The sequence below is a fragment of the Abramis brama genome, assembly GCF_963993115.1.
Source record: "Abramis brama genome assembly, chromosome: 22".
Lineage (NCBI taxonomy): Eukaryota > Metazoa > Chordata > Actinopteri > Cypriniformes > Leuciscidae > Abramis > Abramis brama.
This window is the reverse complement of record NC_139984.1, coordinates 28,387,221-28,400,242: the sequence shown is the minus strand read 5'-3', so window position 1 is coordinate 28,400,242 and position 13,022 is coordinate 28,387,221. Positions and strand designations below refer to the sequence as shown.

General features: G+C 36.2%; 1 protein-coding gene across 1 annotated transcript in view; it reads right to left on the bottom strand.

Moving 5' to 3' along the window:
- cdh24a (cadherin 24, type 2a) overlaps nt 1–13,022 on the bottom strand; it is an 80,110-nt gene that overhangs the window by 59,478 nt on the left and 7,610 nt on the right. Inside the window, exon 2 of the mRNA XM_084098960.1 lies at nt 2,846–3,867. Within this exon, the coding sequence (XP_083955086.1) occupies nt 2,846–3,619 (774 nt within the window). The 5' untranslated portion in view covers nt 3,620–3,867. The remainder of the gene's footprint in view (nt 1–2,845; nt 3,868–13,022) is intronic.

The following is a 13,022-nucleotide window of genomic DNA, read 5'->3' as shown; positions in this document are numbered from 1 at the left end:
GAGATAAAATACATATCTTGCTTAAAATGGCCATCTTGACAGGGTAAAATTGGTGTGTCAAAACATGTTGTTGCAAATGCAATGAAATCCTCGTGCCATGTTATGTGGTTAGTAATTATCAAACACTATTGATGACAAGAAGAAAAAAACTGGAAAAAACTGGAATAGCTATCTATCTAGCTGGAATATTTAGTAGCATTAATAAACAACCATATATGAGTTAGGCCTAATGTAAAAACAAACTAAATGTAGTATTTTGTACAATATGCAACTAAAAACTAAACTTACATTGAATAACATATAAATAAAAATATTAGATGCAAAAACTTGAATAAAAACTACTGAAGTAAAATAAGTTGAAGCACTAAAATTACAAAAATTTAATAAAAATAAAATGAAAGCTGAACAAAAATTAATAACTAATTAAACTAATAAAAATGACTAAAACAAACTAAATTTAAAAAGAGCTCTTTTAAAATATGAATAAATACTATAATAGTATATAAATTAGCACGTGTAGCAAATCACTGAACAGACAAAAACATTTGTTTTTGCTCTTCGTAAAAAATGAACAGTGATGACGAGTTTAAAAGGATAAAAAGATGCAACTGTGCAAAAGATGAGAAAGTATGTTTATTATGCAAATTCTACAAAATAGCCTAGTCTTTACATCCTTAACCACATCCTTAATTTTAATGTACTGTATCTATATGTCATCCGCCTACCATATCTGGTGTGCGACTGCCTTACAAATACAGGAACTTAATAAATTGTTAACAAGGTAATGCTGCATAATCAAATAAAGCCATTTTTCCTCAGTTTGTAGGGCAGAATAGAGAATCTCTAGAACAGCAGAAGCATGTGATTTGAGACACCATCTTTATCCTCAATATGTATTTCCGCATCCCATTTTTCTGTTTTTTTTCCACCTCCTCTCAAATCTGTTATATAAATCTCCTAATCATCTGCACTCGGATTTGTGCTTTAATTGCTCTACTGCAGTCATCTGTACACCAAGATGTTTCACTGTGGGAATTAAATGAATCCAATCCGTAAAAAACAAAACAAATTTAGAGACAGGAAAAAAAAGAATGAAATTTGGGAAATGATCTCTGATGAGTTTCCCAGCAAGAAAAGCCCCTCCCCGCTTCTCGTTTTCTTTCATTGTACACTCTTCTCCTTGATCTATCCGATTTTTCCTCTTTTTGATTTTGTGTCCAAATTTGCTCTTTCAGATACACCACACGCACTTCTCTCGAGTCCTATGCGTGATTCCTCCACTAATGGGTTCAAAGGAGGCAAAATGCACACATCACATAAATACCTAAACACATGCTTGCACAAATGTGCACACTCAACTTCTCAATAATAAATACAGACCTAGAGGTCCTTGGGAAAATAAAATACTGAATAGATGCTTCTAATATGCATCTCTGACTACTCTTGAAGAATACTGTAAATGGACCTAAGTGGCCTCTTTGTGTTTGTAGAGCAAAGGCAGTGATGGGTATGATGAATCTCTCAGAGGTGAAGTGTGTTATTCTCTGCACAGCTTGTATAGATTGGACAAAACAGATAGCGGCAAACTCACACAACTGATGATATGTACAATACCATTAATAAAAATTGTAGATAATAATAATAATGCTTAATATGTTTGTGGAAATTTTCCCCTCAGAAATCTCTTGTGAACAGAAACAGCCTTCGTTTGAAATAGAAATCTTTTGTAACATTATAAATGCCTTTACTGTCACTTGCTGAATAAGAGTCTTAATTTACAAAACTTTTACAGATCCAATTGGAAAAATCCTAGTTCATCCAACAAAGTCAGTGCTTGTGTCTCGACTCTTAGCAGTGGAATGGTCAACTTCAGTTTGTTCTCTGAGACAGCTGCCCTCCGTTCAGCTAGAACTGATCCACAATGCAGTTCTCTGGATCGTACACAGGTGAACGGTTGCACCGTGATGAACAACAACAGTGACAACAGCGTGTCCTGGCCCATCGGATAAACATTTACTAGGATACAGTGTCAGGCAGAGAAGCGGATGCAACATTTATGAGGTGCGCTCTCTTGATCTCGTGTTGGTTTAGCGCCAGGCTCTTTAAAGCCTTGTGTTCTGTATAAGCAACTGGCAAACTTACTCAGAGTGAATCGCAGCTAATGCGACCTATACAGCGAAGCTCATTACCGCAGAGCGTGTGCGAGCATCTGTGTTTTTCAGTGCATGTGTGTCTGTGCATGTGTTACTAAATGTGACCACTGAGCATGTAATTGCGTTTTGCAGTTTTTTTTTCTGGTGACATCTAATAATTACTGTCAAAATCCTGCGTTTAACAAACTCTGCAATTGCCTTGATTTATTTATAAAAGAACCTCCCAAATCGACCTGCTTAGCAACAAGGATGGTGTTATCATGTTTGCAAAATTAAAACGTCTTGAAAAATATCGACAGAACCTTAAAGGGATGAGAATTGTGTCATCATTTACCAACCGTCGAGTCGTTCCCAAAACCTACATGCACTGGCCACAATTTTCTTTGAAAACACGTTTGGACAATAAAATAAATTTTTCAAAATATCTTCTTAGGCTTGGAACAACATAAGGATGTCCAGAAATTAAAATTTTGAGTGAACTATGCATTTGTAATACTTCCTATCACAATTTCTACCTAAACCTCTTATGAAAAGACTTTTCTCTTTGGCTTATGCCACCAAGCGCTTTTATTTTTCACATTGAATACCATGTTTCACTCAATATGTTGCATTGAAGAAGTAAAATTAGTTGCAAACACCGTTTCATCAAAAATTAAGTTCATGCAAGCATAACAATCAAATGTTCACCTTACCCGTCCAATCAGCACCGGTTCTGGTCCACTATATTCCTCTATCACAAAAAACTGGTTCCATATCCAGCTTCTCCGGCTCCGGGATTGTGGGGGCATCGCATCCAGATTTGGTCCAGTAAAGGTCCTGTGGAAATCACCACTGCTCTCTGCTTCTTGGCTGCCAATCATTATAGTTTGCACTTCCTGTCTGCTGTTTTTTAACCCAGAAGGAGGCTTCAGCCGGATCACGCTGGCGTCTGATAGAGTAGATCTGTCAGGTCCTTTTCCCCCAGGTTCAGTTTCAGTTTCCTCTACTGCAGGAGTTAGATCAGCGGGAACAAAGCGATCTGGAGATATTTTGGAGTTCTGGTCAAGATATTTTTTTGGGATATCTTTGGAACTGGGATCAAATTTATTCAGAATATGTGGAGTAGAATCTGTGTTCACACTTGCATCAGACAACAAAACTGGAGTCAATGTGATTTCAAATCCAGTTTTTGCAATTTCTTCAATCTGTGTGTGATTCAATCCTGATACAGAGTCGATAGCGTCTTTGTTGCTTTTTGGCAAATTATCCTCATTTTTATTTGCTAATGTCAAGCTTGGTGTTTCTGCTTTGCTGGCAAACGACATCTCACTTTGCCCTTCCTCCACGTCTAGACTCTCTACCCGACTGTCTTTCCTTGCAGTTTGCAAATGCTCCTCACTTTTCCATTTTCTCAGACGGGCACTACTTTCCCCGAGCTCCAAGCACATGCACAGAAAGAGCAACGCAGCCCAGATTCTGCCACTCATCTTGCCTCACTTCGTTATTAGTCACAATGTTTGCCACGGGGGGAAGAACAATAAGATCGACCTTCACTCACGCTCTGTCTCGCTGAGTGGGCGGCAGCTTCATTCATCTCCTCTTCCCAATTCCCTTATTCTTCATGAGGCTCAGTGGTCATTTAGCATCTTATCCGTTTTTGTGGATTACATTTCTCTCTTTGGGTCGGGTTAAACACAGAGGGCAATTCCCATGGTTTGGGTTTGATTGGGCAAACCTGTTCAAAGAGATAAGAGGATGAGAATCAGTGCTGATCACGAGTAAAGTTAATTGGGATTTGCTGTTGGGATTACTGTAAAACTAGCACAGTTTCAATTAGGTGACAGTTTTAGTTCTCTGCAGGATCATCATGGGTACAGAAATGTGCATGACTAGCCAAGGTTCATAAAACTTTCAATCTCTTAAAATCTGGGACTGCTCCAAAGAAGCCTTTCAAAGCACACAATAAATACAGAAGCTGAGCGGTTAGTTTCCATTACTTCCCCAAAATGAGGTTGAGTTGAGGATTTTTTAAAGTCTTTTAGAGCATTCAAATTGAGAAAATATGTGATTGACAAATGTGATTCATTATTTGTTATAATTTTTTATAATATCCAATACTTGATATCCAATACTTGATTTAAGGATATGCCATGCTATTAAAAGGAAAAAGGAAAAAAGCAGACAGCTTCTCTAGTCTAAACATGTCCAAACTAAATTACAATCATGCATCTTTTATGCAGCAGTTTTTATAAGCAAAAACCAATATTGCAACATTCCTTAAACTGCCCTTGGCCATCTCACAAACTTTATGCTTGTGAAATGTAATTACTGGCTTGCTTTTTAGGTGGCTAAGCACTTTGAAACAGTCAATCACTTGGTTCATGAAAACGTGTTGAATTGCATGATTGTGCATTTTACAGGGCTGTTTCTAACTGTCCGGACGAGGTTATTTCCATCCACATTAACACTCAACCATTTCAAATTCTGGCACCAAACCATGTCCTCATTCACTTTTATGCGGCACATTTTTAGAGGCACATGGAGGCTCTAAACTGCACTACAGCTCGACTATTTCAACAAGCAATACCGACTATCTTTATACAAGGCTATTTGTCACTAACTGTCCTTTTAAAATATCAAAGCGTAAAACTGACTCAAGTATTTTATAATAATCAAGCTGTACAGCAGCTGTCTTTGACTACAACTGAATATTCTAGCTTTACCACCCTTGTGAATAAGAAGTGCACTTTAGCATACTTTTAAAAAGAACACTTACTACAGAAAAAAATTCTCTAAAAGAATACTCTTAAGTGCAAATGTAATGTCATTTTTTCACACACTTATGGGAACGTTTACAAGATAACGATATGCTTAAAACGGACAAGATTTTCCTTTGAGTTCTTTGTCAAAACGATCCCCATTCACACGGATCCGCGAAAACGATTAAAAACGCTGTATTCTGCCGCCAGGCCATTAGATGGCGATGAAACACTAAGACTGAACACGTAATACGCATGTGCATGATGTCATCGTCTTCACTAGGGCTGCACAATATATTCTTTTTTTACTCTAAATCAAATATATTCGAAATTATCGAAATATCGCAAATGTATATATCGCAATATGCATATCGCAACAGCTTGCAATAACTGGGATCATGAACAAAAGACAAGAGAAAATCACTCACTGCTCTTGGCTGAATAACTTTTGTAGCTTTAATAAGAATCAGTATAGCCTTTATTTAATTCATACAGTGATAACTAAGCAGTGCTTATTTTTACATTTGATTATTCAGTTTCTATTGTTAAATAAACCTGATGTAGGCCTACCTGAAACCCTAAACCCCGTTGTTTACACTGATGTTAAAATAACACTTCTTATGCTACAGTAAAACACTGCTGTTCACTTTCAGAAGCTGTAGGGATGTTTTCTTGTCACAAAAAGAATGTGAAACACATATGTAGGTTATATAATAGATAATTTAAGTTTACTTTACACACTTTTTAAGCATTATCGTATTGCATATCGCATTATTTAATGAGTTATCGCATATCGCATTTTTCTTCAATATCGTGCAGCCCTAGTCTTCAGAGATTTGAGTTTTTGTTGATTACACAAAGACCGTTTTCAAAAACTTGCACTTTGAAACCTGTTTTCAAAAGTTAGCGTTTTCAGGCACTCAAAACGCCGGTGTTGTGTAAACGCACGGCAAAAACGCATACAAAGTGTTACGTTTTTAGTTGAAAACGTTGTTGTGTAAACAGGCTCTTAATTGCACGTAAATTTAAATGAAATGAAAATGTATTATAATGCAATTTCATATTTATTTCTATTATCTTTGAAATATAGTTAGCATTTATGGTAAACTCTAATACATATTTTAAATGTCATTTCTACTGAAACGTGCATGTCATGTATTTAAAAATACCAGACATTTCTAATGAAGAAGCAGCAATTTAGTACATTTACAATATATTAACTTTCAATGTAATATCAAATAACACACTAGCTAAAATACTTTACATGTGCTTTCGTCATCAACACATCAAAATAATTGCACAACAGAAGGTTTATACAACAGTGATTTAAAATGTACTTTAAAGTAAAAAAACACATTGACATTATTACAAAGTTAACGTCTTAAAAGTGTGTAAAGAAACATCATAGTCATGAAATTGAACTCTCTTTAAGTAGGCCTACTCTCAACTGGCCTTTGATTTCATTAATATCATATTATCTGCAATTTTATTAATATATAAATTTAAGATTTGAAATACACTACAGGTACACATTAAGGGCACTTTTTAACATATACATCTATTCTAGCTTTACTGCATCTAATGTATTTTACCCGTGTTGGCAATTGTAATTTTTTTCTCTTTCTCTCAAATCCTGCTGCTGTCTTAACATTCAGACAGCTTTCCATAAACAGATTAAAAGCAGGAGAGAAATGGCCATGTCCTGAACCAGTCAACCCTGTAGCTCTTCCTCACACATTTACACATCCAACAACTCGGGTTTCCTGCGAGACAGAAGATAAGAGCACACTTTCAGCAAATGTAATCATATGGCCATGGCACTGGATCAAAATTTAAGAGCCGTTATTTTTCCCTTTTCTCTGATTGTCTAATGAGTCTCATTACAAAACCAAAAAAAAGGAAAGAAAAGAAAAGAGGCTAAATCCATCTTCAAATGCCTTGCTTTAGCGTGTCTCAGAAAAACAATACGGTCATGTTGAACTCGGCACGTCTCTCAGGAGACCACGGCGGTGGAAGTAATCTCTGATCAATGATTCAGACGGAAACCACAAATGTCAGCTTTCACAATCTGGACTGTCTCTGAGCTCAGGCTATGGTTTGAAAGCTGAGACTCAGGCTACATCCAAACTTTCAATTATCAGAGTTGTGTGACTTGTGAACCTCGATGTTAGCACAGAAGTGACATTTTGTAATTGTGTTTCTTTACAACCGGGAGCTACCCATAGAAAAGTCAAGAGAGGAAACTTTGAAAAAACTAGATTTGAACATTTACTGAATAAAATGTGTGGTGCTTGTCTGTGCAAAATATTTATATATATATTGCTGATTTGGTGCTCATTAAACATTTATTACTATTATCAATGTTGAACAGTTGTGCTGCTTCAGTTTTTTGTGGAACCAGTGATTTTTTTTCAAAATTCTTTGATGAATAGAAAAAAAAGCATTTATTTAAAAATAGAAATATTCTGCAACATTATAAATGCTTTTACTGTCACTTTTGATCAATTTAATGTGCCCTTGCTGAATGAAAGTATTTTTTCAATCCATAAAGTTTTGAATGGTAGTGTTTCACAGTTTCCAGAAAAATATTAAGCAGCAAAAACTGTGGACTACAGAGCCCTACACATGACATGCAGGAAAAAAATATCGTGGCCACAAATTAACAATTTGTTCCCACAACTTACCAAAACATCAGCACATTTTACTAATTCGTTTTCATGTTTCAGGTAAATTGTGCACATGATATAATTAATTCATTACCTCATTTTACTAAATCGTGCGCACGATTTAATAATTTGTTCCCTTTTAGTTAAATCGAGGGAACAAATTATTATATTGTGCACATGATTTACTAAAACATGAGAAGAAATTTTAAATTTGTGGAACGATATATATATTTGTCCATGTGCAGGGCTCCGTAACATTGTTCAAAATAATAAATGTTTCTTGAGCATCAAATCATCATTAGAATGATTTCTGAAGGATCATGTGACACTGAAGACTGGAGTAATGATGCTGAAAATTCAGCTTTGATCAAAGAAATAATATATATTTTAAAATATACTAAATTAGAAAACAGTTCTTTTAAAACTGTAATAATATTTCACAATATTACTGTTTTTAATGAATTTTTTATTTTTTCAACAAAAAAAAAAATGTACCCCAATATTGGACCAGTAGTGCACGGTTAGGGGTTTGTTCAAGTGACTAACCCTAAGTATAAGCAATAATAATAATAATGATTCTTACATTATAGATTTTCTGATTTAGGACAGTCATGTCTCGAGCTCAACTCAAAACCTTTTTACAGATTCTTCTCAGGAAGAATATAAAGACAGAACCTGGTGCAGGACAAGCGCATTAGACCTTGACTAAGATTGGTTTTCGATCGCAGTGAATTGCCATTTAGCAGAAACTCTGCAATGTCCGAGACGAGAAAACCTTTTGCACCGAGCCGCAGCATTCACACTAGAGTCCATGACACCCCATAGTACATTAACTTTAATTTATTCTGAAGAACTCCCATGCCCAGACTGAATAAAACATGTGCGATATGTACAGTACAAATCCCCGTGACAGTCTTCTTGCCCTGGGTCTTTGTTCACCTCGTAAGAGCTTGTACCATCGGCCATGAAACGCATCATTAATAGAAAGCAATAAAGTGTCTGTTCAGGCCGCCGCCTCCCCGGCTGTGGATCAATATTGTTTCCACACATCAGCGACGGTGACAGCAACTGTATCGCGGGGGAAAGTGATAGAGACAGGTGGAAGTGGGTGGGCTGAACATGGCTGTAATGGAGCGCCAAGGCCAAACTTATGCAACAGAATCCAATTAATCAGCAGACTTTGATGGACGTGATGGCAAACAAACAAATAAAGATCAGAACAAACTCATCCGTGTGTTTTTCCTTGTCACTGTGTGTTGAGTTGATGCTGAGAAATAAGGGGTTGTGTGTTAGGCCTGCAATATTTTTGCTTCATTACATCTGATGCATTTTAGCATATTAGCATATTCCAGCTCTACTAAATCCAGCATTTTACATCAATTTAGCTCTAACACATCAAGCATTTTACCATATTTCTGCTTTAATACACTGTATGTCAAGAATATTTCCAATCATGTTGCATCTTACATCTTGAGCATCTTAGCATATGTTAGCTTTGCTATCCTACCATAATATTTTACCATTTATAGCTTCACCACATCTCCATGTATCTCTGTATTACAATATTTCTGCTTTGCTACATCTCAAGTATTTTACCATCTTCCAGCTTTACAAGTATTTTACTGTTTCAGATTTATTACATTTACCATAATCCAGTTTTGCATGTTACGTAACAATCACATTTGAAATATATTTTACCATATTCAAGCTTTACATGTTAAGTATTTTACTATATTTCAGATTTATTATTTCAAACATTTTACCATATTCCAGTTTTACTACATCAAGTACATCTTAAGTATTTTACCATAATCCAGATATACCACATCATATTTTATATTAAGCTTTACCCCATCGTAAGTATTTTCCATATTTCTTTTTCACTATCGCATTCAAGTTTTACTACTATAAGCATTTTTACAATATTTTAGCTTTTCTATATTTTAAGTACTTTACCATATTCAAGATTTACCACATATCAAGGCTGCGTTTCCCGATTACGTTGTCTCTTAGCGTGCTACGAAGACTCTAAAGGTATAACTTAACTAAATGAATACCATTTCTAGGCGTGTTCCCTGAACCATACCTTAGGAAGTTCACTTCAGAAATAGTGGAAATGGCATTTATTAGGATTAATGGGATATTATAAAAAATATAGCCTAGCCTACATATTTTAAAACTGTATCATATATTGCTGCCACAATAACGGCCCATTACACATGTTTACGTGCTTTCTTCTTTCTCCTTTTTGTTGGCTGAGGTGGAGCTGTGATGAAATATTGTTCTTGTAAATACTTTCCAGCACTTCAGTAGCCTAATAAAAGTGTATACACTTAGATACTTAGACACATCTTATGTACGGTGCTCGGCAGTGATCAAGGATTTAAACAGTGAAGTTTGAAGTGATCTCTTCTTGTAAACTTAAGAGATGTGGATTCGGACAGCAGTTAAATCACCCCACGACCTTGGCGTTCGTCAAAAAACAGTAGCCTAGGTAATTTGGCCATAGATTTATACACGGGTTGGGTGAGAAAAACATTGACATTCTGGATTCGGACGGCACTAAAATCACCGACTAACCCCTGTAAATGTTGAAAATACTGTACGACCCCATGAGAAACAATTAGTGTCTGAATAGGGCTTAACTGCGTATGCTTTCACTGGCCTTTGAAAGCGCACCGCGGACGGCGCCGTCTTTCATTTAGCACAACTATTCGCTGTATCGCTGCCATAGATTGAGCAATCATTCACAATCATTCCCTTTAAATAGACTCCTACGCCTTTACTGCCTAATGGTTTGCCAGCTGATGCAATATAATTAAAAAGCTAACAACAATCAGTATAATTACAATTTTATTCTGAGCATGAAAACACTTGAAATAGCCTAATTGAATACTGTGTGTATTCACTTCAGAATTATATACGTATACTGAAATGTGAAGACGTTTGTTTTTTTTTTTTGCAGTGTTGGCCACCTGTTAACAGTGATAAGGTAAAGCTAAGAGTGGTCCAGACCAACCTTCCCGAACGTATGACTTACAGAAGGTATACTTAACGTTTAGGGAAACACATATATTAACAATAAGGTACAGCTTAAGGTGTAACTTAAGAACGACGTAGCGTTAAGAAGATTTCGGGAAACGCAGCCCAAGTATTTTACCACATCAAGCACTTTACCACATACCAGCAATACATCTTAAATATTTAACAATAACTGCAGTATTTTACCGTATTTCCACTTTACTCATCTATTTTATCACATTCTGGCTTTATTATTTGACCACATTCTTGCTTTACGTCATTTTAAGTAGCCTATTTAACCGTATTCAAGCTTTCCAACATCAAATATTTCGCCATATTCAATCCTTACTGCATTTCAAAAATTTCAAAATATTCAAGCTTTACTATAACAAAAGTATTTAGCCATGTTGAAGTCGAACTATAGCTACAGTACTTTCTTTTACAAAGCCTTACTTGCGTAACTAAGAGGAATTAATCAACAGCCTCAGATGGAAGTGCCAGAACAAATGAATAAAGCTTGTGACAAACTATGTTTTTCCTTGTCAGTGTTTCCAGTTAATGCTCGCTGAGCAATAGGGAATTGTGTCAGTCCCTCTGAGCTGATAATATTGTTTCTGACTGTCAGAGGTTGCTTTGTATTCATGAGCGCTACACCGGCTATAAGGCCTTTTTACGTGCCATCGAATTCTTTATATGAGCTAGCATTTTCTATGATTAACATGAGACCTGATTTTGAATCACATTTCCCCCCGTGAAGCCCAAAACACAGCAGAATCCGCAGTAACTTCAAGATTCTTCCTCTAAATTGTTGCTCTACTGGGCCGAGAATTCAATGCGGTTCTTGTCATGGGTCCAAATTGGATCTACTGACTTAGGACCCCTCGAGCTAAGCATCTCTAGGAGTGCGAACTATCAGAAATATCTCCCTGAGCTGATAAATTGAAGCCATAAATGGCATAATTAATTCCTGTGTTCTGCACCCATACATTTAACGATCTGGCGTTCGTTAGCATTAGAGTCAGGTCCCAGCCATTGATCTTAAGAGCCCCAAAGCATGATGGAGCCTGTCACCAACATAACGAGACTTAAGAACTATAATTACCAGACATTTCTCTTCCTCAATCCTCCTTCCCATCTCCCTCATCCATCCATCATTCTCCCACAATTACGCTCTTAAAGGTGATATTCAGAAAATACACGGCCATTTCAAAGTTTGGGGTCAGTAAGAATGTTTTTTAAGAAATTTATAATTTTACTCAGCAAGGATGCATTAAATTGAGCAAAATCAAATCAAATCAAGTATATTTGTATAGCGCTTTTCACAATACAGATTGTATCAAAGCAGCTTCACAGTATTAAATTAAAAAAAAATAATACAACAAGGTTTGTTTCTAGTGGAATTTATTGATTGATAAAATAAAATTAAATATCCCCAAAATATCCCCAACTGAGCAAGCCAAAGGCAACAGTGGCAAGGAACCGGAAAAACTCCATCAAGTGACCTAATGGTGTCCTAAAACTCCATCAGGTGACCTAATGGAGAAAAAAAAACCTTGGGAGAACCCAGGCTCAGTCGGGGGCCAGTTCTCCTCTGGCATTTATGAACTAGAGGCCGGATTGTAGTTTGAACTGTAAGATTAAAAATATTATTTGAATGCCTGGCCGAAAAGATGCGTCTTTAATCTAGTTTTAAACTGGGAGAGCGAGTCCGAGCAACGAACAGTATCAGGAAGGCTATTCCAGAGTTTCGGAGCCAAATGTGAAAATGCTCTCCCTCCTTTGGTTGATCTGGATATCCTAGGAATGACCAAAAGCCTCGAATTTATTGATCTTAAAGAGCACGATGGATTACAGGGCGATAGAAGATCCGTTAAATAGACTGGAGCTAAGCCGTTTAGGGCTTTATAAGTCAGTAGCAATACCTTGTAATTAATACGGAACTTTATAGGTAATCAATGCAGTGATGATAAAATCGGTGTTATATGATCATATTTTCTTGATCTAGTAAGAACTCTAGCGGCTGCATTTTGGACTAACTGTAGCTTGTTTATTGAGGATGCAGGACAACCGGCTAATAAAGCATTACAGTAATCTAGTCTCGAGGTCATGAATGCATGAACTAACTTTTCTGCATCAGAAACTGATAGCATATTACGTAGCTTAGCAATGTTTCTAAGGTTTTTCAAAAGACAGGTTACAATCTAGTATAACACCCAGGTCTTTTACTGTAGAGGATAAAGTGACAGTAAAGACTTTTATAATTTTACAAAAGATTTCTATTTCAAATAAATGCCGTTCTCTTTCTATTCACCAAAGAATCCTGAAAAAATGTAACACGGTTTCACATAGGATATACACAGCTTCCCTGCTGAGTAAGACCTTCAAAAGCATCTTTTGATTATGACTTCAAGATGATGTGAATTTTTTTTATGCTAAAATTCTTC